Source organism: Eschscholzia californica, unplaced genomic scaffold, assembly GCF_041429995.1.
Source record: "Eschscholzia californica isolate CP2 unplaced genomic scaffold, dmEscCali1.0.p SCAF_5, whole genome shotgun sequence".
Lineage (NCBI taxonomy): Eukaryota > Viridiplantae > Streptophyta > Magnoliopsida > Ranunculales > Papaveraceae > Eschscholzia > Eschscholzia californica.
The window spans coordinates 6,208,518-6,233,781 of record NW_028238472.1 but is presented as its reverse complement, the minus strand read 5'-3'; the positions used below and the strand labels follow the sequence as shown (position 1 = coordinate 6,233,781).

Genomic DNA, 25,264 nt, shown 5'->3' with positions numbered 1-25,264 from the left:
TAATGCTAATCTTCAAGCTGCAACTGAACTTGGTTGTCTTGTTGTTAATGTTCCTACATCGAACACTATTGCAGCTGCTGAACATAGAGTTGCTCTTCTTGGTTCAATGGCTCATAATATAGCTCAATGTGATGCTTGAGTGAAATCTGGTAAACTTTCTAATTCATTATTGTTAATCATGATTATTATTTATCAGTCAGAAAGAGAAAATTTAGTAATTTTTCACATTTATGTATTGACTGATTTGAAGATAAAAATTATAAAGGTGGGTTGTACGGGTGCGACTACATAAGGGAAGCGCCTATAGCACTTTCCGGAGGCGCGCGTATAGACAGACAAACTCTATAATTGGGGATGGGACTTCCAACTTCATGAGGTGGTGGGAAACTCAAACATAATACTAACCGTTTGATACGTGTGAAAATGTGAGTAAGAAAGTCGTTTTTCCAAAAAAATTAACAGTTTTCCGTTGTTTGGTTGCCCACTTTGGGTAAGAAAATCGCTTTCGTAAGAAAAGAAAAATGTACAAATGGTCTAATTTTTTTCCCCACCTTTTAGATAGGAAAGTTGGTTTCTCACTCTCTCTCTCTCCCTCCTCCCATAACTCTTTCGTCCGTAACTTTCTCTCTCTATTATCTCCGCTACCGTAACTCTCTCTCTCTTCAGTTAATAAATAAAACCGAATTAATAAATAAGCTGAAATTCTAAAAGCACCCTCCCCTTAAATTCTAAAGGCACCCTTTAAATGCCTAACATTTATATATTGGTTAAAGGTCCAATTAATAAATAAAACCTAATTTATAAACATTTGTCTAAAGGCACCCTTAAATTCTAAAGGCAACCTTTAAATGCCTAATTTATATATTGGTTAAAGGCCCAATTAATAAATAAAACCTCATTAATAAACATTTGTCTAAAGCCACTTTTTTGTCTTACCTTCTTATCAAACACCTAAAATTTGACTTTGAGGTAAGAAATCTTTTTTCTTTCTAATGGGAAAGAAAATCGTTTTCTTACCCATATATTTTCTCGCGTATCAAACGGACATATATTTATTTGATTTCTAAGGTTTAGTATTCTTTATACTTGTTTGAAATATCTTCTCTTATTTATTTTTTTTGAGATGCAATTAGGAAGGAAATATGACTTTATGCCCGGCCATAATCCGGACCAGATAAAGAGAAGGCTAAACACTTCAAGTCTGAAGCTCATATACCAAACCAAAATATGTGCACATTTCAAACCATTTTGATTTTGCAAATGATTTTTTTTTTTTTTTTTGAATACTTTGATTTAATTAATAAGCAAAAGAGATAACAAGAAAGAAACACAAGGCTAATTAGGCCTTGGAGACACAAAACAAAAACAAAAGCACCAGGACCACTCCACAGACCACCCCCCCCCCCCCCCCGACACACCACCCCATCCTGGAAAAAAACCACCACGACCGCCGACAAAAGACTACACATGAAAAAGAACATAAGAAACCATCGCATGATTCAACCATACAGTTAAAAGAATACAGTTTGGCCCACGTGTACGATCTGCTCCAGTGGTAAATAAGACATTTAGCCGCGAAAAAGATGTGCTCTATTGATCGTGGTTTGTCTCTGAAAATTCCAACGTTTCTAGCAGCCCAGATTGCCCAGATGATTGCTTTTGGAATAATGTTGAGAATAGCCTTCTTGTGTTTACTACCTTTGATACCTTTCCAAGCCAACAAGAGTTCTGTAATGGAACTAGGAGTACACTAGACAATCCCGATACTACTCATGAGCCTGTTCCACACATCCCTCGCCATGTCACAATGAAGGAATATATGAGAGCAGGATTCTTCATCTTTCCCACAGAGACCGCAGCGATTCGGCGAGATGAAACCCCGTTTCCTCAAATTGTCCATGGTTGGAATCCTCTCCCAAATCACAGCCCATAAAAACACGCTCACCCTCATGGGTATATTCTTTCTCCAAATATCTCTAAAAACCGGTTTAGACTCCCTATCCTGGTTTGACAAAAGCGAAAACATCTCACTCACTGATAACTCTACCTTCTCCGGATTCGGATTTGCTATCCACACCCTAACGTCTGGTTGGTTGTTGAGGCAGTATGGGCTATGTCGTTCATCAGGCTATTTGCCTCCTCCAACTCCCAATCAAAGAGCCCTCTTCTAAAATCCACCCTCCAAAACTTCGACTTAATGTCAAAGAAATCACTAACAGTCCCGTCCTTCGAATCGGAAAGCAAAAAGAGATTCGAGTAAGCTTCTTTAAGGGATCTGTCCTTAGCCCAGATATCACCCCAAAAACTCGTATTTTTTCCGTCCCCGACCTTAATCTTGGACATGGAATGGAACTTATGCCACCTACTATAAATCCCCCTCCAAACCGAGACCCCGTAAGCTTTTTTTGGGGGTTTCGACATCCACCCTAACTCCTCTTCCCCGTATTTTTCCTTAATGATTTTCCTCCACAGAAGGTTCTTTTCCTTGCCGAATCTCCATAACCACTTAGATAATAGCGCATCATTCATCCTCCTCAGACTTTTGATTTCCAAACCCCCTTGAGAGATCGGCCTACAAAGAATCTCCCACGCCACCCAATGAATTCTATTGTTACCATCTCACCATCCCAAAAGAAATCCTTGAACTTTCTTTCCAATTCATTACAAATCGAAATCGGAGCCGAGAAAAGAGATAAAAAATAAATAGGAAGAGCCGATAAAACCGCCTTAATCAGAGTCAATTTCCCCCTCTTGACAAAAGCCTTGCCTTCCATGAAGACAGACGCCTAACCACCTTCTCGATGACTGGATCCCAAAGGTGTTTAGATCTATAGGAGAACCCCAACAGCAGACCCAAGTAAGAAATAGGAAGAGAAGCTTTAACACATCCAAAAATCGAAGCCAAGACATCTAAACCCTCCACCCTCCCAACTTCAATCACTTGGCTTTTACCAAAGTTGACCTTAAGACCAGAAGCTGCTTCAAACCAGATGAGAGTGTCTTTTAGCTTGCGGATTTGGTTGATGTCATCTTTAATGAAAAATAGAGTGTCGTCCGCAAACTGGAGGTAAGTAATAGGCGTTCCATTGTCAGAAACCCTGAAACCATCAAACCACTGAATCTCTTCCCCTCTTTTAACCATGCAGCTAAGAACTTCCGCCACGAGCAGGAATAAGAGAGGCGACAAAGGGTCTCCTTGTCGGATCCCCTTGGAATTCATGAAAACCGAAGAAGTGGTACCGTTGATCAAAGCCGAGAAAGAAACCGATGAGATGCAATTAAAAATCCAAGTTCTCCATTTATACTTGAAACCCATCTTAGTCATGCTGTCGTAGAGGAAATCCCAACTGATTTTGTCGTAAGCTTTCTCCAAATCGACCTTTACCATAATACCCGAAGACTTAGATTTCATCTTGGAGTCCAACAATTCGTTAGCAATCAAAACCCCGTCGAGAATTTGTCTATCGCTAATAAAAGCCCCTTGATTAGGAGATATGATAGATTCCAGAACCGTCTTGAGCCGATTCGCCAAAACCTTGGATATGATCTTATACGAACCCCCCACTAAGCTTATCGGCCTGTAGTCATTCAAATCATATGACGCATACCATACTATTTTATCACATAAGAGTGTACCTTTTTATTCTCGTATCACTAATGTTAATGGCATGTCAGCTCCTGTTACTAGCTCAGGCACAGTAAATTTCACACCGTCTTTGTCCCTAGGAAGAGAAATGCTAATTGGCCTGAAATTTGGGGCGGAATGGCAGTGTGTTTGGCCCCCATTGGAGATACCATTTCTCTCACGTTAGGGGCCGTCCAATGGGAGCCGCCCACATTAGCGTTCGGTTTGTCGTCGTCCCCAGACCAATTATACTTTCGACTCAGAACTATCAAATAATGTTTATTTGTTTTTTAAGTTTCAGAGCAGTTGGGGCATGCGTCCTTCCGACTCAAACATTTATTTCCGAAGTTATTGTATGAACCTGATATTTCATAGTTATGTTATCCTACTTCTCTAATGGTAATAAGGATGACCAATCTTTTGGCTCACCCAGGTTTGGGAATAACAGGAAACCATACCCAATTTGGAACAATATTGGAAAAAAAATCTATTTTGTAAAGATACAACTTTACCTCCAATATCAATGTGAAAAATATTTTTGAAATCTAAATAAATCTTAGTTTGCTCTCACAAATTTTGTAAATTTCTAAACAACTTCATTTTTGCAAAAAAATTGTTTTGCCCAAATGTTTTAAAACGTGAAAAATATTTTGAAATCTAAATAAATCTTAGTTTGCTCTCACAAATTTTGTAAGTTTCTCAACAAATTCGTTTTTGCTAAAAAAAAAATGTTTTACATTTTCTCTTTTGTACGTGACAAAATAGAATGACACTAACATTTTGGCTACATCATTTTTCGATTTGTCTTGTGAAGAAATAAATGGTTTTCGCATTTTTTGTTTTGCTTTTGACAGAAACATTTAGACTAATGCATGTTTTAATTTGTCTTTTGTAAAAATTAAAATGTTATACAGATTATCATTTGTATTTGACAAACTCTTTAACGGATAAATAATATTTTGGGTAATGCATTATATATACTGTTAACAACATAATTATATATGTAGTCGCCAAGTTAAGACGTTATTACATATGTTGTCTAACAGTTTGTCAACACAATCATATATGTTGTCAACATAAATAACAACATATTATATATGTTTTCGACAGGATCTTTTTCCTTACTTGCCCAGATTTTAGATTTTTCATGCATTCTTTCTGCTTTTATTTTAGGTCGGACTCAGATGTGTCATAAAAATCAAACAAAAGTAAGTTATGTGGACAGACATGGGAAACTTTTAAGCTCAAGGGAACATTGAAAAGTTCAAATCCAGATTAGTTTCTTCCCTGTAATTCAGATTTCTCAGTCTTTCAGTAGTTTGTACCTAGTAGGCTATTAACTAAAATGAATCCATGATACCACCAAAGAGCTGTATAAGCTTCTAGTTCAATAGCTATAGTCACTTCATCTTATAGCTACCAAAAGTTTAAACAACTAAAATTCATAGGAGTCAACCTAATCTAGGGGATAGGATTTGAAACAAGTAAAGAAAAAACCAACATAAACTAAACATCTAGTATTTGCAGGAAAATATGAACACCTTTTACTTCACTCGACCGACTTCAAACCTGAAAAACAGTAGAAGTATTTGTCAGGGAAGAAGGTAAGACCTAACTATATATAGCATTAAACCTAAGAACATATTCTCATTCTGATTGAATCAAGAACAGATGATACCTCCTCCATTGGGACTTCATTTATTTTCTTCTTCTTCTTCTTCTTCTTCATTTTTCGAACTTTCTTGGAAGAGGACCCTTTTTTTCATGGTTTCTCCCTTTCTTACTTTCATGGACTTCGGCTTTATCTTCCTAAGGTTATAATTTACCTACATGTTTAGAAGAAAAAGACCAACCCAATTTTCAAAATGTCACCATATTTATCGAGCATAAGTAACTAAAAGGGTGAATAAAAAAAAGACAAAGGAATAACATACCTTCTTAGAAGTCCTCTTCTGCAAAATCCGATTGACAAATTAGCAAACTCAGAAAAGTAGTATCTTTCAAGCAACCTTATAATTCAATGACATTATTCAAAGCATTGATTGTTAGAAAGGTTGTGAGTCTTATACACTCAATTGCAACTAAAGTCGAATATCGAATAACACGAAGATGAACAACTTTGTAGATAGATTTATACTTAAAGATGAATTACTTACAACTTCTTCTCTCTAAATAAGGAGATAACAATTATGGACAACCTCTCTCTTATTCTAGGAGATGTACTATCAACTCTCTCTTTACCAAAGGAAAGACAAGTATTTAGAAGAAACTAAACTCTCTTTCTAATACTAACTCACTTTCTCCTCACTTGGCTTGCTTATGAGATGGAATAGATGGGATGAGAATGGGATGATCTCCAATTGAAGTTCTTCATCTCCTTTTATAGTGTTGGAGGAGAAATATGGTGTGGACACCTAAACAAATGAGGTGTCTCACCAACTCATGGTGTCTACTTGATAAATTGCCACCTCAAATGATAAGAGACTTATCACCAAGGTGAGATGTCTCATTTAGAATAGATTGTTCATGTTGCTTGACACCTCACATGGTAGTTGACACCAAGAGCTTGGTTGATGCCACCTAAAGCTTCAAACAAAGTAGCTTTATCTCATCACCATTTTCAACATTCTCCTACTTAAAGTTACTTTTGTTTGTAACTTCTCCATCCTATCTACTTTGCTCTTATGCTGCTCACGTTTTCTGCTAGGCCGACGGAGAATCGACACCATATAAACTTGTTACTGTCTACTGGCTTTGTTAATATGTCTGCTAGGTTCTTTTTTGTATGAATTTTCTCCATACTAATGCTTCCTTCTTCCACCTTCTCACGAACAAAGTGATATTGAACTCGTATGTGTTTTGTCCTTGAGTGAAATGCTGGATTCTTTGCCAAGTGTAAAGCGCTCTGACTATCACGAAACAGAGTTACCTTCTCTTGTTTGTGTCCAAGCTCTTCCAATAACATTTGCAACCAGATTGCCTCTTTGCTAGATTGTGTAGCTGCCACGTATTCTGCTTCCGTCGTAGAAGTAGCCACGATAGACTGCAGTTTCGAAACCCAACTTACTGCTCCTCTAGCAAGAGTAAACACATACCTTGTGGAGGATTTGCTTTTATCAAGATCACCTGCATAATCCGAATCAACATAGCCTCTAACAAGAAAGTCTGGTCCTCCATAACATAATGCAGCATTTGAGGTACCCTTGAGATATCTCAGGATCCTCTTCACCGTATTCCAATGCTCTCTACCAGGATTTGCCATGTACCGACTAACCGCTCCCACTGCTTGTGCAATGTCTGGTCTTGTACATACCATGGCAAACATTAGGCTACCCACTGCTGATGCATACGGTACTCGAGACATCTCCATCTTCTCTGCTACACTGCTAGGACACATACTTGAAGATAACTTGAAAGTAATAGGAAGAGGGGTAGAGAGTGACTTACTATCTTTCATATTGAAGCGTCGCAAGATTTTCTTCAAGTAGTTTTCTTGAGAAAGCCAAATCTTCCTATTACTTCTGTCTCGGTGAATTTGCATCCCTAGAATCTTGTTTGCTGGTCCCAAGTCCTTCATTTCAAATTCCCTAGCCATTTGAGCCTTCAAATTTTCAATACGATCTTTGCTGGGGCCTGCAACCAACATGTCGTCTACATACAATAGCAAAATTATAAAATCACCATCACCAAATCTCTTGTTGTAAGTACAAGGATCTGCATTAAGTCTGTTGTATCCTAGGCTCGTAATGAAGGAATCAAATCTCTTATACCAACATCTCGGCGCCTGTTTGAGACCGTATAGAGATTTGTTCAACCTGCAAACCAAGTTCTCTTTTTCTTCAAAACCTTCTGGTTGGAGCATATAAATTTCTTCTTCAAGTTCTCCATGAAGAAATGCAGTTTTCACATCTAACTGCTCCAAGTACAAGTCATATGTAGCGCACATCGTCAAGACTACCCGAACTGTTGTAAGTCGTACAACAGGTGAGAATATTTCTTTGAAGTCAATACCTTCTTTCTGAGCGAACCCTTTCACTATTAGTCTAGCACGATACCGTTCCACTTGGTCATTGCTATCCCGTTTGATCTTGAAGACCCATTTGTTTCCGATAGCTTTCCTTCCATGTGGTAGATGAACAAGATCCCATGTATTATTTTTATGGAGAGCTTCTATTTCTTCTTGCATTGCCGTCACCCATAGAGAAGCTTCTTGACCTTTTATAGCCTCATGATAAGTTGAAGGTTCTCCATCTTCCGTTAGCAGACAGTATGCAATATTCCCTTCCATAAAATAATCTGAGTGCCAAGCTGGTTCTCTCCGCTCCCGAGTTGACTGTCGAATTAGTGGAGTTTCAGTCTCAGCTTCTTCTTGTTCTTCGTGCTCTAGTTCCGCTTCAGAAGAATTTTGATCTTCTTGTTCATTTCTAACATGAACTGTACTAGTCTCTGGTTTCTCCTTTGAAGTGCTATCATTTGTATGTACTTTGTCTTCTGTAAATATCACGTCCCTGCTGATTATTACCTTGTGGGCAGTGGGATCCCACAGGCGGTACCCCTTCACTCCATCAGCATACCCTAAGAAAATACATCTTCTGGATTTCGAATCTAGCTTTGATGTTTCTTGGGTGTTCTACATCACGTACACCGGGCTTCCAAACATATGTAAGCGAGAATAGTCAGCTGGTTTACCTGTCCACATTTGCATTGGCGTCTTTAGATCAATTGCGGTTGATGGAGACCGATTGATCACATAGCACGCGGTCTTGACTGCTTCCGCCCAAAAAGATTTGTCCATTCCAGCAGCTCTCAACATTGCTCTTGTTCTTTCTAACAAGGTTCTGTTCATCCGCTCTGCTACTCCATTTTGTTGTGGAGTGTACGCCACTGTGAACTGCCTTTTGATGCCTTCTTCTTGACAAAAGGTATCAAACTCAATACCAGTATATTCTCCTCCATTGTCTGACCTTAGACACTTGATCTTCTTCTCAGATTCAAGCTCTATTTGCGCTTTGAAATTTTTGAAAACTGGAAATACATCTGCCTTCCTTTTGATTGGAAACACCCAACATCTCCTGGAGTAGTCATCAATAAAAGATACAAAGTATCTTGCACCTCCTAGGGATATAACCGGTGATTGCCATACATCAGAGTGAACAAGTTCTAAGATAGTCTTGCTTCTAGCATTTGAACTACTGAACTTCAATCTGTGTTGCTTACTAGTAACACAATGCTCACAAAATGGTAAGGAAACATTTTTTAGCCCTGGAAGAAGGTTTTGTTCGACGAGAATCTTCATACCTTGTTCTGATATGTGACCGAGTTTTTGGTGCCAAAGATTTGTTGACTCTTCTATCGAACTTGTTGATGCAACTGAAACTTCTCCCTCTTGTTGTGTTTCTCCTTGAAGCATGTACATATTAGCAGCTATCTTTTCTGCTTTCATGATCACAAGCGCACCTTTGATCACCTTCATTTTCCCACCTTCAATATGGGTTTTACACCCGAGACTATCTAATTGTCCTACAGACAATAGATTTTTCTTCAAACCTTTAACATGTCGTACCTCCTGGATAGTGCGAACGGTACCATCATACATCTTCAGTTTGATGCTCCCAATACCAGCAATCTCCACAACATGATCATCTCCCATGTACACAGATCCTCCAGAGGTGGGTTCATATTGATGGAACCATTCTCTCTGAGGGGTCATATGCCATGTGCCTCCTGAATCCATTAGCCAAACTTCAGCAAAATTTCTTCTGCCTTCATGAACTGTTGTTGCCTCGCTGTATAAAATTTCGCCTTCATCCGAGGTACCTGCTACACAAACCTGAGCGTTTGACAACTCAGGACTTTTTCCTTCTTTCTTCTTGAGATTCCAACACTCCCTTTTGTAATGCCCTTTCTTTCCACAATAGTGACACTTCACATTCTTCTTACTCCTTGATTTTGATCTACTCTGCTTTTGACTCCCACTTGAGCCACGTTCCATTGATCGCCCTCTCATCATCGTCAAAGCTTCAGCATGTTGTGAGCTTTCTTGTCTATCTTCTTTGTTTTTGCGTCGATTTTCTTCTTCAAGAACTGCAGCAGCAATATCATCAAAGGACAGAACTTCTATATTGGTGGTAATATTGATGATGAGTTGATCATATGAATCCGGTAGACTTTGAAGTAGAATTTCCCCACGTTCAACCGTGTCCATGTTATGCCCTATTGATGTAAGTTGAGAGAATAGAGTATTAAGGGTGTTGATGTGGTTTGTTACCGTTGTTGACTCCATCATTCTAAGAGTGTAGAGTCGTCTCTTCAAGAAGATTTTGTTGTGTAGTGATTTGGTCTCGTACAACTTTGTTAAAGTATCCCATATTTCTTTTGCTGACGTCTTCTCAGCTACACTTGATAATACTCCATCGGCTAGTGCTAGGTGTAGATTTGCAATAGCATTGCCATCTATCTCGTTCCACTTAGCGTCATCAAGCATATCAACCCGCCTATCTTCAATTGCCGCTAGACAATTATCTTTTCTCAAAATTGCCTTCATCTTCATTTTTCATAATGAGAAATTATTCCCATTGAATTTTTCTATATCGTACTTTGCCGCCATTATTTTGGTGTCTTCTTCCACTAACCAAACCGACAAGAACCTGGGCTCTGATACCACTGTTAGAAAGGTTGTGAGTCTTAGACACTCAATTGCAACTAAAGTCGAATATCGAATAACACGAAGATGAACAACTTTGTAGATAGATTTATACTTAAAGATGAATTACTTACAACTTCTTCTCTCTAAATAAGGAGATAACAATTATGAACAACCTCTCTCTTATTCTAGGAGATGTACTATCAACTCTCTTTACCAAAGGAAAGACAAGTATTTAGAAGAAACTAAACTCTCTTTCTAATACTAACTCACTTTCTCTTCACTTGGCTTGCTTATGAGATGGGATAGATGGGATGAGAATGGGATGATCTCCAATTGAAGTTCTTCATCTCCTTTTATAGTGTTGGAGGAGAAATATGGTGTGGACACCTCAACAAATGAGGTGTCTCACCAACTCATGGTGTCTACTTGATAAATTGCCACCTCAAATGATAAGAGACTTATCACCAAGGTGAGATGTCTCATTTAGAATAGATTGTTCATGTTGCTTGACACCTCACATGGTAGTTGACACCAAGAGCTTGGTTGATGCCACCTAAAGCTTCAAACAAAGTAGCTTTATCTCATCACCATTTTCAACATTGATATGATACTGAGATGATGTCGATAAATTACCCAAATGCTCGGAGGAAGAAGTCTTGCTCCTTTGTAGGGTGATTGCCTTAGTTTTTCAACTGTCTCCCTTAATTTCACATTATTTGAATCGCACCTCCCCATCAAGAATTCTTTGTAGAGGTTCATTAATCGAGCTGCAGTCTATAAAGCATCAAGATAGAAAGTCAAGAATTATATAAAAAGAAACAAATATATCAAATAATTGTTGTAAAATTGCTGAAAACTATACAATCAAAATGCGTCCCAATTAGGCATGATAATCAAAATACTAACCCAGTTTCAAGAAAGGTAAAACAGTAATGAAGAAGAAGATTATAGTACCTTTGCTCGTTTGATTTCACACTCGCCGATCTCTTTCCCTCGCTCTCGTTCTCTCTCTCTCTGAAAGAAACCCTCAACAGCACGGTGGGCGAGAGTTAACCACGCCAATTTTTTAATGCAACTACCTAAACAGGAATTACAAGGAGATTTCCGTTTTTACCCAACCACCACCCATCTTGACTAAGTCCATTGACTTGGACCAAGTAGGGCTTACGAGGGCCGTCAAAACAGGGTGAAGCAGTCGGGATTCGGGTAAGGCTTTCTATCCGAGTCCCTATCCGTTATACCCGATCAATAACGTACCGTGAAATCCGTCCGAGAACTCACCCCTTTAGACTGCCCAATTAGCATTTGTTAATTGGTCGCCGGATAATCCGCTCGATAACCTATTGTATAAGGTTGCATACAACAGTTGAGGTATGATGTCTCTTCAAGAGAGACCCCAACAGTATGATCATGTGCACAATTTCAAACCATCTTGACGTTAGCTACCCGGACCCATTACCCAAACCATTTTATCTTCCCATATCATTGTCAAAGGTAGTTCTGCTCTATTAACTTCTGATTTTGCAAACTATGATGGTTGGATTATTAATTTTGGAGCTACAAATCATATGACATGTACCATTCTAATTTATTACATAAGAGCTAGTGTGCCTTTTCGTTCTCGCATTACTAATGTTCGGACCTTCTCCAGTTTTATTTATCTCTAGATATTGTTGGGTTGTAATTTTAGTGGGAGACTGCACTCACATGACCTGGCTATGCTTGACAAAAAACATGAGTGACGTATATGAATGTTTTCTTGTTTTTCTTAAAAATGGTCAAATGTCTACTACGATAAGATTTCTTTGTTTTTAATAATGGTGGCGAGTTTGTGAGTCATATGTTGCGTACTCTTTCGGATATCATGGAGTTATTCATAAAAAATGCATTGTCATATACACCACGGCAAAAATGGTATTACACCGTAGGAAAATGTCATCTACTCAGAAACGACATGTGTTAATCCGAACAGTGCTCACATGCAACCACCTCAATATGTAGCATGCTGAAACGTTACTAAAATACGACAAGTATGAAGTATTATATAAACTTTATTCAATCATAATCTCTTTATTCACAACATATTGTCCTGTAAGTGGAATTTTAGAAGTCAAGTGTATCTTCAAGTGTCTCTCTGGGTCCCCTCGTGAAGGCTTTCTCAGATGTCCTGCGTTACAGGGTATCTGTAGGAAACCATTCTAATTACATTTGAATCCACTGCTTCGTTCGTGTTGATAACTTAATGGGTGGGGGTTGTAAAGACACTCCGACACCTAATCAATTATATATGCAAGTTAAGAGTTTCTAAATTCTCAATGGTTAAGGATCAAGTCCATTTTCAGTACAAACCAGTGTCGTTTATATATGTTTGTATGGCGGTGGTAAGACACCGGTTTGACGAGAGTCACGTGGCGAGATCATTAATCAAATCTTTCTGATCATTGTCGCACGCTCCTATCTTACCTTCACATATAGAAAGCAGATATTCGATGCTATATATTTAGCTCTCTGCTAACCGCCATATTTTCCATGTAGCAAAGTTCAAAAGTCCCGAGCTTACTTTCGTCGACCCCCGATCCAAGGCTCAGTTGGTAGGGTTTACTCGGGCCCAGTTTTTACTCATCATCATGTCATGAAAAAATTCAAGTGCCAAGGGGACTCGTGTCGGCCTCCTAATAATCTTGTGGGTTCAGGTGACAGAGCTCTTTCTGGTCCACCTCTGTATTGGCCTTATCAAAGGACCACCAATAATGTCATGTGGGGATCCGACACGTGCCACCCAGGTTTAATCTCCAGACTTCTTGAAGGGTCAAGGGTGACCAAGCTTTTTGGATCAACGGGGATATTTCGATAATGTTAATCTTCAAGCTGCAACTGAACTTGGTTGTCTTGTTGTTAATGTTCCTATATCGAACACTATTGCAGCTGTTGAACATGGAGGTTGCTCTTCTTGGTTCAATGGCTAATAATGTAGCTCAATGTGATGCTTTAATAAATCTGGTAATCTGGTAAGCTGTAATAGATCTATAGCTAATTTTTCACATTTATGTATAGACTGATTTGAAGATAAAATTTATAAAGGTGGGCAGTACGGGTGCGACTGTAGATGGGAGGCGCATATGGCATTTTGAGAGGTGCCTATAGACACACCAATTGGACTTCCAGTTTTTTGTATTTGGGAACCAGCTTCCATTCCAACTTGTCCAACAGCAGAGCCCCTCGGCTGGGCTCCCAGCCTCTCCTTTGGCCCTTACAACCGCTACTTTGGGAACCCCAATGGAATCTTATAATGAGAAAACCAAACGAATTTAGAGCCAATAATTTACAAAAAGTATACTCAGCCCGCCTCCAGGACTCCCACTTGAACCGCACCTTGTTTCTCTCTCCACGTGACTAAACATGTGAGATGAGAGAGAAACTCTTGTTTCTCTCACATGCGGTTCAAGTGGAAGTCCCTAGAGGCGGGTTGTGTAGCCTTGTTGAATAATTTAACAGTTAAAATTTAGAATTAATAATCCTGACATACCCACAAAACAAATTAAATTTGAGTTAGAAGTCCTCCATATGGAAACCTCTTTTAAAGTTGGAAATCCGAGAAGCTACAAATAATTTAGAGCCTCCTAAACTAAGATAGGAGCCCCATGGGACTTGTTTCTTTTTTCCAATGTTCCTCATAGCTTGGCTTTATTTTAGGTCTGACTCAGATGTGTCATAAAAATCAAACAAAAGGTAAGTGAATCCATGGTACCACGAACAAGCGTTATAAGCTTCTAGTTTAATAGCTAACAAAAATTTTAACAACTAAAGTTCATAGCAGGTCCGACCTAATCAGGGTGCGTATATGATTTGAAACTAGTAAAAGAAAAAATCACCTAAACTGAAGATCTTGTATTTGCAGGAAAATATGAACACCTTTTACTTCATTCGAACGACTTCAAACCTGATAAACAGTAGAAGCATTTGTCAGAGAAGAAAGTAAGATCTAATAACATATTCTCATTCTGATAAAATCATCAAGAACAGATGATACCTCCTCCATTGGGACCTCATTTATTTGTTTCTTCATTTGCGGCCCTTTCTTTGAGTGAGACCCTTTTTTCTTGGTCTCTTCCTTTCTTACTTTCATGGACCTCGGCATTTCCTTCGAAAATTTATAATTTACCTGCATGTTTTGAAGAAAAAAAGACCAAACCAAGTTTCAAAACGTCTCTATATATGTTGGGGCATAAGTAACTAAATGGTTGAGAATCAAAAAATGAAATAGTAATAACATACCTTCCTCGAAGTCCTCTTCTGCAAAATCCAAATGACAAATTAGCAAACTCAGAAAACTATCGTTCAAGCAACCTTATAATTTAATGACATTATTCATAGCATTGATAGGATACTGAGATGATATCGGTAACTTACCCAAATGCTCGGAGGGAGAAGTCTTGCTCCATTGTAGGGTGATTGCCTTAGTTTTTCAACTGTCTCCCTTAATTTCACATTATTTGAATCGCACTTCCCCATCAAGAATTCTTTGTAGAGGTTCATTAATCGATTTGCAGTCTATACAAAAAACAAAACAAGAATTGTTACTGCCAATTGTAGTTGGGCAAATTTACTTTGCTTCGATGTAAGAAAAAAAAAGCCTTACCTCAATAACATTTGCAAACCTTATCATCTTCAATTTAAAGAAACGCTTAACTAGGTCACAGAGGAACTTTTCCAATTCTTTAACATTCTCACGGGGTTCTGACAATAACAGCGAAATGAAAATCTAAATCAACATCCGGAAGGTTTATTTATAAACTGGTAAAGAAAACAAAGTTAAAAACATTGAAATTATACCATTTGATTCAGTGAACCAAGTGAAGATGTTAGCTGTAAATTGGTCTTCTTCTTCTGACTGAACTCTCCAAAGGCGAGTTCTGACATAATGTGCCATATTGCGTTCACTTAATCCACAAGTTAGTGCTGCCATCTCCTGAAATACTGTCCATTGGGAGAGAATAAGAGAGATGCCTTCTGTAAAGAGTGACACGCACCACTCTTCTTCGGTTACCAATGCCTTCGATGGCTGTATTTCCATAATACTATCACCGGCTCCTATTCTAACGGAGTTCTTGAAAGCTTCTTCAAGCCCTTTTTCTAGCAGCATACCCGCCGCCCCCTCTTGGCAGTTCTGGTAAGTCTAATTGAGAAGGACAAAAAAACCAACATGGTCTTATGCTTATATCAAGAAATACTTATATAATATATATTTATAGGTTTGCTCTAAAACAGTTCTCTTCAAGTTGGTCTAGAATATCTCTCTACATGAAGATTACATACAAAATGAAGCAGCACAAATATTACCTTGTTGAAGTTGTCTTGCTCGATCATGTGATTTTTCTGAAAATCAAAGAAACAGATTAGCAAACTCGAAAGGCACCATTCCACCAACCAATATAATTAAAAGATTTGTGTTGCTCATAAAGTAGTTTCTTGGGAATAATCTCATTGAATTACCCAAATGCTAGGATCGACAAGTTTAGCCCCATTGTACGCCGATTGCCTTAGTTTTTCAATTGTATGTCTTAGTTTTTCCACATTAGACTCAGATTTCCCCTGCAAGTACTCTCTGTGCAGATTTATTAACCGATCTGCAGTCTAAAGAGAGTACCAGAAAGAATGTATCAGCGTCAAGCTTGAACGACTATAAAAGTCTTACAAACTCTTCCACTATGACTATTAAGTAAATATGGTCGATAAAAATCAAACCGGCATATCAATACGAATATAATTGCCAACAATGTAGTTATTTGAAACTAAGTTACACGAGCCAAACAAATTTAAAAAAGAAAAGGAGAGCTCGATGCATACCGGATCAATGCTTATACTTCTATCTTCTAGTATCGTTTCGCCAAAGTAAAGCATAATTGAGTCACATAGATGAATTGCTAATTTGTCAATATTGTCGCATGGCTCTAACGATGAAAAACAAAATAAAACGATAAATCTAAACCAAAATCCATTGTCAATCCATAAACAAGCAATGAGAAGAAAAACGAAACAGTAAACCATACCTTTTGATGTGGTGAACCACCCGAATACACGGTTAGTGAGTTTGTCTAGTTTTTTAGACTCAACTCTCCATTGGCAAGTTCTCACATACGTTTTTACCAGCGGAGCACTCATTCCACGATCTAACGCTGCAAATTCCTGAGCTGTTGTCCATTGGGAGATAAGTAGAGAGATCCCTTCCTCAAAGAGAGACATACAAAACTCTTCTTCGGTCTTTAATGGCTTTATCGAACCGTTATCATTTCCTCTAACAGAATTTGCGGAAACTTTACCAGGATTGTGCTCTAACTCCATACTCATCTTCCTCTTCACTTGAACTTCTACCCATTAAAACGTTAAAAACATTAATAACAAAGAACAATCTTCTTAAACCCATTTACCAGGATGCGATAACGTAGACATTATATTTTTGGTTACTTTATCATTTTTCTCATATATGGGACTATTCTCACAAGACTAATGAGAAAGACAAGAATTATATAAAAAGGAAGTAAATTTATTATAAAATTGCTGAAAACTATACAATCAAAATGCGTCTCAATTAGGCATGATAATCAAAATACTAACCCAGTTAACAGAAAGTTAAACAGTAATGAAGGAGATGATGGTAGAACCTTTGCTCGGTTGATTGAAGTTTTTCCAGCAGTCACCGATCTCTGTCCCTCGCTCTCGTTTTCTCTCTCTAAAAACAAACCCTCAACAGCACGATCGCCGTGAGTAAACCACGCCAACTTTTTAATGCAACTGTCTTCTAAACAGGGATTACAAGGATATTTCCGTTTTAACCCAACCTCCAGCCCTTGACTAAGTCCATTGACTTAGACCAAGTACATGATGTGCTTAGGGCTGTGAAAACGGACTAAATACCCGCGACCCGAAGGTGACCGCCCGGACCACGAAGGGCCTGCCGGCAGCCCGAACCAGGCTTACTAGAGGCGTCAAAACGGGGCGAAACAGTCGGGATTTGGGTAAGGCCTTTTACCCGAGTCCCGATCTGTTATACCCGATCAATAACAGCCCGGTGAAATCCGTCCGAAAACTCACCCCTTTAGATCGCCCAATTATCGTCAGTTAATGGGTCGCCTGATAATCTGCTCGATAATTTGTGTGTAGGGAGATTTTATAGGGCCCCCTCATTTTTGTTAAAAGGCCCCCCCTCAATGATAATTTACCAAGTAAAATGGTTTGAAATTCACCAAGTATAAGGTTGCATCCAACATCTTAGGTATCATGTTGGATTAGGAGTGTCAGATCAATAGTTCTATTAACGACCATACCAAACTATGTTGAGCCATGTCATTGTTGGTTCTAATGTGTCAAAGAATACCTTACTTAATATTGCTTGATACCCATGTGTTTTCAACTTATATGTCTTTTTCTCGTTCATGTCAATACTTTGGAAGTTAACTTGTTGTGAATTGTGTGTTTTGGATCATGACTTGTTTAGCTTGAAGGTGTTAAGTTTGAGAAGAAAAGTTCAAACCTGTTTTATTGAAATCTTTTTCAGTTTTTTAGTTTGTCATTTATGTAAGAGCATTTCCAATGTGCATGAGTTGGGGCTCCTAAATTTGAATTTGGAAGCCCCAGCCCAGAGACATTGGGTGCTCTAACCCGGGAGTCCCGAGGCTTGGCTCTCGGGTGGGGTTGGGGGGCTCCCAGCCCCCAAACAAAGCCGCCGGGGTTCCCACCTGCTATTGGGAACTCCCAGTAGCCTTTCGAAGTGGGTCATTTTCTTTTTCTTTCTTTTTTTATGAAGAAAAAATATTGTTTAAAATTTTAGACAAGTTTAATTTCTTTTTCTTTTTTACTGTAAATTTTTTTAGTAGATATTTCATTGATTGAAAAAAACCAAATACGTAGTAATATAATGCATATAAACTGAAATACATAAAGACAAGTAAATAAACGATAAAAAGATATGTCAGTCGTCGTTGTAATTTTTGGTATTCCACAAGTGTTCTTCTATAAGATCTACCATTAATTGTGTATGAATTTATGTGCTTTTAACTTGGCCAAGACGAGCAAACATTTCTTCGGCAATTTCTCACCTAACAGACATTGGTTCTGGAACACTTCCATCAAAATTTGAAATTCAAATTCCTTCCAAAATATTGGTAAAATTGAAATTCAAAATTTAATTTTTAGAGCCAATTATTTCATAGTTGAAAATTGAAATCAAAAGCCTGCACACTTACATCATATACATAATTTGGATTTGGGAGGCCATGTTGAGAGCCCGACATTGGAGTTGAAAAAAATCAAGAGATGACATCGAGTTCTCATCCTTCTCCTTTTCTTTGTTTTTTTTCAGAAATCGACTAAGATCTACGTTAGTCGTTACAATGCATTGATATTAATAAAGATGTGATAAGCAAAATAACCGCCTCAGTTGAGCCATTAATGAAAGAGGCATGAAGCCCAACAACATGAAAGAGGCCTAAAGCTCGAAACCATGGATTCCGCCTCCTCTAGGAATCGAACTTGGGACTTCCAGAATTTTAGAGTTTATGTCAACACTTTCAACCACTTGGGCAAGCAAGTGTCGACTACAACAACTATCATTATGGCCCATTAAGAGGAGGTGTGTTAAGAATAACTAATACTCGTTGTTAAATAATTTGGGGAGAGCATCACCACCTTTACATTTAGTTATGTTCAAATGAATCAGATCAAAAAAGTGAACAGTTAGCTTCAGATATATCGAATGGGTCCATGGATTTTAGTTCCAAAATAAAATCCTAAAAGGGAATAAGGTCCTATCTCCCCAGAAAAATAGGATTTCAGTTCTTTTCTCTTTTGGACCCTATTGCCCTCTTATAGATGAAACATGTTCCATCCAAATCCTTCCTCCATTCCCGCCCAAATTTCGTAAAAGCATCTTTTATCAACCAAAAATCATAAAATAGTTTGGTCACTTCCTATCTCTCTTCAAAAACTAGAAAATTTTGGGTCATTTTCTCTCTCTTCAGAAATCGAGCTTCTCCAACACAAAAAACCCTAAAAATTCTTCAAACCAACTTTCTATAAACTCGAATCGTCTCTCTCTCTCTAATACGCTTTACATTGTACAACACATCTGGGACCCTAAAAGTCAGATTCAAAACACCATGAATGATTCATCTTTAGGCTTCTTCTTCATCTTCAAGCTCCATTAACGATTGGTAATGTTTTAAGGTTTGGTAATGCTCATGAGAAGTTTTCGATAATCTTGAAGCTTCATCTTCTTGCTTTCTTTTTTGCTTTCATTTGTACTGTTTCATTTTCAAGGTTGCGTTTCATCATCATCTTTTCTTTAGGGTTTCATCTTCAAACTTATGTTTCAGCATCTGTAGTATTTCACGAATTGTTTATCACAAAATATATTTTGTATCATCCATTTCATATATTTTTTGTTCATAAACATGTTGTTTCATATTATGTTTTGTATTATGATTTTCCATATTGTGATTTACAAAACGAGATTTCTAGTTATGTTTTCATCTGCCAAACATATATTGATTACTGAAAGTTATATAAAATATACACAATAATGAGAATAAGTTGGAACGTAGTGTATTTTACTATAACAATAATAAAAAATTTCTGCATTTCAATGGTGCACAACCATGAATTTTCATTTCAACGGTGTCCAACCATGACCTCGCCAATTGCAGTCTTCTATATGGCAAACTGCAGTAACACACTTTAAATCATTTTTCACAAACTTAAAATCATGACCCGTATTTATACTTTATTGACGAATGACGAACCCAAATGCCTTCACACTCTAGAGAACAGCCGACCAACGTGAGTGAAAATTTTATCGCAACCCTCAGATTTGAGAGTCGTCTTCTCTACTAAGTTTGATGATTTGTGAGATAATGAGCACTATTGTAGCTGACAGTATGAAAATGAATTATTATGATAACATAAAGCATTATGATGAATGGAAAATGATATATGTATGATACAATATGGGAAATATTGAATGAATTATCCAAAGTTTATGTTAAACACACTATTTTTTGCTAAACAAAATGAACTGTGTTAATTGTATTTATGATACGAAAGATATAATATTGTTAATACAAAATGTGTTATGTATAAAACATACATTAAAATGTTAGTCAGAAATGATTGAAAATAAATAAGTGTTTTTTTATGAAACAACAAGTGTTGTTTATCATAAATTTGTTAAGAAGTGTAATTTTTTGTAGATCTGACATCAATAGTTATCAAAAGATTTAAACAGACATGGAATACGATGATGGAGAACAAAATGCATTTTGTTATTTACAAAATACATTTTTTTTATTCAAAATATGTTTTGTTCGATACAAAATATGTTTGTATCATAAATATGTTACGCTTCAAAATCTGTTAGTATCTCTGACATCAAAAAATATCTTAGCAGAGATGGAAAGAAGGAATAATATGATAAAGAGATTGAGAAAAAAACTGGACATAGAGATTATTATGGGCATAAAGGTTAATGATAAATTTTAATGAAAAAACGTTATGCTTTATTTGAGAAATAAACAAAACTCATGTATGATAATGGATTTTAGATTTAAAAGATGATGATGATGGTGAATAAGAGGAAAAAAATACATAGATTCTGTAAAGTTACCTGAAAACTTAAGAAGATGATGAAAACCATGATGGTATACCCTTGAAAATTATAGAAGAAAAAGTAGAGAGCTCGGCTAAAAATCTTTTGATGAAAACCGTGATGATGCGAAGAAGATGAAGATGATGAATAAAAAAGATGAAGATGATGAATAAAGAACATGAGCGGTATTTCTTTCTTTTTAGTTTAGGGTTGCTATATTGAGAAAAAAGGTTTTAGGGAGAGAAGATAGACTAATCAGTTAGAAGAAGAGAGAAAATGAGAGAAATAAATAAAAAGATTTATTTTGGGATTTGACCTCTATATATGGGACGTTATAAAGGGTATTAGGAAAACATATATATCATAGGGATTTGTGTTTTGTACGAAGACGGGAACATTTAGATTATATTTCCATTATGATTATTATTTTGGCTTAAAAACCTATATTAATATTATGGTGGACTAAATGTGAGTTTAGGTGTTGTTTTTCGGACTACAAGTCCAAAAGTTATTAACAAATTTTCTCCCTGACTAATACTCAGAACGAAAAAAATAACAAGCAACAATTAATTAGACAATTGACCATATTACATTGAAGTATGAGATTGAGGTATTGAGCTACACTATAAGCCACTGAAGCAAGAAGAGGGAAGAGCAATTCCTTGTTCAACCGTTGCAACAGTGCTCGATGTAAGAACATTAACAACAACACAACCGAATTTTGTCGCAACTTGAAGATTAAAATTAACCATCCTTATTTTAAGGATCCTTATTGATCTAGATATTTGTAATCCTTAATCATTCAAGAACTCTGGATATTAATCTGGCAAGAACATGTCAGATCCCAATATGGCACACGAGTAGTTCTTTGATGAGACTAACAGAGAGGTTGGTTAGAAAGAGCTTTGCCAGAAAGAGCTTTGCCACCTGACCCCACCAGATTATTATGAGACCGCACAAGTCTCCAAGGCACTTGAAATGCTGCCATGACTAAAAGCAAGCAGAGAAGTGGACCCGAGTAAGCGCTGTCACAAACAAACAACAAATTTGGATATGAAGCTCTGCTAGCAAGGCTTCAGTTGGCCTACAAAAGAAACTAACAAACATGAGGTCTTTAAGGACTCCCAACTTTTTTTTTTTTTTGTTGAAAGACTCCCAACTTGTTGTGAATTAAGTTTTGAGAAATGTATGAGGCGGTAATAGTCGACCTCATATAGTACTGAAAAAAAAAAAGTAACAGTCCGAGTTAAGCAATTTGATAAAATCTCGATCACCAAAATATCTAGAGAAGAAAAACATGGTATTTTAAACATACATTTTGCAGAAAACAACACATCTATCGTGAGAACCAAAGTATATATTGTTCTCGCCAGGAAACAATATGATAGTCAAAAATGATGGCAGCTGAAAAAACTAATGGTGTGTTTGGTTGCAGGATTCCTAAGTAGAGTTCTTATCAAAAGTGAGATTTGGTAGGAATCATGAATCCTTGGTCTGTTTGGTTACCAAGAATCCTAGGACTCTTGAATCCTAAGGATTCCCAATTCCAAAATTTGTATTTGGACCAAAAATCCCACCCTACCCCCTAAGATTTTGGATTAATTTATCCAAATTTCAAACTTAAAATCAACAAAACAAATATTTCTTTCAACAAAATATAATTTTTTTCAAAAATCATTATTTTTCCCAAAAATTAGTTTTTTCCCCGAAAATCATTTTTTTCCCGAAAAATCAGTTTTTTCTCCGAAAGTCCTTTTTCCCCCGAAAATCATTTTTTTTCAAAAAATCATTTTTTCCCAAAATCTGATATTTCCTCAAACGAAACGATATTTGAAAAAAAGACTTTTGAGAACAAGGTTTATTCAATATTTTTTCTAAAGAAGGATTTAAAAGTACTCAAATAATAATAAATCATAGAGTTTTTATTAGTTGTCAAACAAACCAAAAGATATTACTTGGATTCATGAATCCCAAGGACTCATGAATCTGCGGGTTCATGATTCCCTCATCCAAACACACCATAAATTTGATGAGAGAAAAAACAAGAAAATGTTCCGAACTTGTACTTCTTTTCGTATTTAAAAAACTGTAAATCTCAATCCAACAAACTTAAATCTATTAAGTAAGTATTTTGGGAACCCATCAAAAACAAGAAACAAATAAAATTTAATCCAAACAATGATGAACGCCAGTTCATGATTTCAATTGCACTTCGAGATAAACAATGAAAAAGAACAACCATTATCAATGGAAAAACAACCAATAAAACAGAAAAAGAAATCATTATTAGTGCAAAACAACCAAGAAAAAAAAATTATTTAGTTTTAAACCAGAAAACAAGAATGAAGGAGACGATGAAGATGATGAACTTCATACTGAAACAATGCAATGATGATGAAGCTCGGTAATGGTGGCGAAATTTAGTTGGGAATGAGTAACCAGTTGAAATCAAGAACGAAAGAAGATGAAAGATGAAAAGTTTTACTGATTATGCATTGGAGTTTTTAAGATTTGTAAAGATTAATTTGGGATTGAACGAAAAACGGATTCCTAAAGATTGGTTTTTGTACTTAGAGATTAGTATTTTAGACCTAATCTCTATCTGTTTTCTTGTACTAACTTCTTTTATTGGGTTAGGGTTGGACCTAATCTACCATTAGGGCATCTCCAATACAAGACTCAATCTTAAAATTTTAAGTGACACTTAGGATTTTAGAGTTTTTTAAAGGAAAAAACTCTTCAATGCAAAACTCAATTAAGATCTTAAGATGATGTGGAAGCAATTAATTTTAAGATGTCTCAATTAGAAACTCCATTTTTGAGATCTCTCTTTAGAGTCTGTGTCCAAGTCATCAAATTTTATTTTAGGGCCAATAGAACAAGTTTCTCTCTCAACTACTTTTCCTATTAAATGTATGTGTGACATGTGTAACTATTAGAGTTTTTAGAGTGTTGCATTGGAAAAGGACTTGAATTAGAGACACTCAATTATTCCATATAGGAAAGAGAATCTCAATTGAGATTTGACACATAAGCTAATTAGAGTTTTTTTAGTTTTGCATTCGAAATGCTCTTAGGGCCAATATTTGGACTCAGACCCCCAAAAGTGTAACTTAAAAATGATTTTTCAAGGTAGAGTGTTGTCGCCCCAAAGTTGTATGTCGGACGAAGCAAAATTGAATATGATGTATAGGGGTAGCAATTTGGTCTGACCCGACATTTTTCACCCAAACCCGCCCCTAATGGGAGGACTTTACCGAACCCTTTATTGGGCGAGTCAGATGAGAGGAAGTTTATCGATTTCGAGACATGTTTGATGTTACATAATAAAACTCGCCCCGACCATATGTTATATATTATATTCATGGTTATATTTTTCTGGTTTACCTTATATTATCAATTTCTTTCTTTGGCGAGTTGCATATGCCTGAAGTACGTAATAATCAATGAAAAAAGAGAAGAAATGTTTGCAGTTTGATTAGTTATTGAAAGTTTTTGCAGTAAATAATGAAGATTGAATCACTGAAGAAATACCTCTAATTGTTCAATCGCTTAAGAAATTGAATCGTTTGTTGTGATCTTCTATTGAGTATCTCCTATGCTTAATTCCCTACAGACTATATCTTGTATTAGTTGATTTCTTGAACCCAGTGATTGTCATAATCAATTGCCTTTCAGTGGGTTCTTGCAAGTTTTATGAACTCTCATTTATGCCATAACTACAATGTCCACAGGGACGGAACCAGAATTTTTGTTAGAGGGGGGCCGAACTATTCTATTGAAAGATATAGCAATTCCATTAAAAATGACCACTTAAAAATATCAATTATGTCATGAGACTAAAGAACGCAAATAAAAAAAAATGACATGGGAATACTGCACCAAATAGATCTTTTTTTTCTTTAAAGCATCAAAACAGAAATTCGTCGTTTTTTCAAATCTCTAAAACCATCTATGATATATTATGTGCTAAACTTTCGGATGCTACTAATCGTAAAACGTAAGAACAGAGTAGTCTAATAAAACAAGGGCTAATCAGAATAGATTTTGGCTAATGAGATCATCAAAGTTTTGATGAGCTAAATTGATTTCTCTTTACAATTGCAATCGATATAAATTAACAAATAGAAAAGAAATTAAAATAAGTTAATAATTGAAACTTGAAATAAATAGAAGCTCGCAATTAAAGATATAAATTTAATTAGTTCGAAAACAGTAAGAAAATTTAGGGCAACCATAGATATGGGGGTGGAAGCTAAATTGTTTTTCCTTGGGTTATTGTAGAAAATAATTGTTGACAGTGCGAGGTGGGAAGTGGGAACTGGGGTAGTTTAGATCAGATCATTAACTTATG

The 25,264-nt window shown here is 36.6% G+C and overlaps 1 protein-coding gene across 10 annotated transcripts; it reads right to left on the bottom strand.

The window, feature by feature from the left end:
- Window positions 1–4,880: 4,880 nt before the first annotated feature.
- On the bottom strand, window positions 4,881–17,076 carry LOC147536593 (uncharacterized). Of its 10 annotated transcripts, none has more exons than XR_015224934.1 (13): window positions 16,934–17,076; window positions 16,322–16,639; window positions 16,119–16,222; window positions 15,765–15,905; window positions 15,612–15,647; window positions 15,105–15,447; window positions 14,911–15,008; window positions 14,682–14,822; window positions 14,547–14,564; window positions 14,302–14,433; window positions 14,144–14,211; window positions 12,842–13,554; window positions 12,305–12,722 (listed from the first exon to the last, which is right to left on the bottom strand). XR_015224934.1 is itself a non-coding variant. In XM_086639251.1 (11 exons), the coding sequence occupies exons 2-10, from the start codon at window positions 16,512–16,514 to the stop codon at window positions 5,320–5,322; spliced, it is 1,206 nt and encodes a 401-aa protein (XP_086495377.1). In that variant the 5' UTR covers window positions 16,515–16,532; window positions 16,883–17,059; the 3' UTR covers window positions 4,881–5,194; window positions 5,304–5,319. The 10 variants fall into 10 exon arrangements, 5 of the variants coding, with proteins under 5 accessions (XP_086495377.1, XP_086495376.1, XP_086495373.1 ...); XR_015224937.1 differs by having other exon boundaries at window positions 16,322–16,636; XR_015224938.1 differs by having other exon boundaries at window positions 16,887–17,072.
- Window positions 17,077–25,264: the final 8,188 nt, after the last annotated feature.

What these genes read in the sequence shown, in the direction of transcription:
- LOC147536593 (XM_086639247.1), bottom strand. Translation starts at nt 16,619, where the DNA reads ATGAGTATGGAGTTAGAGCACAATCCTGGTAAAGTTTCCGCAAATTCT. An exon ending in GAAGTATAAGCATTGATCCG is followed by an intron (nt 15,906 to 16,118) that starts GTATGCATCGAG and finishes TACTCTCTTTAG; the next exon opens with ACTGCAGATCGGTTAATAAA. An exon ending in TTGGTTCACTGAATCAAATG is followed by an intron (nt 15,009 to 15,104) that starts GTATAATTTCAA and finishes TGTTATTGTCAG; the next exon opens with AACCCCGTGAGAATGTTAAA.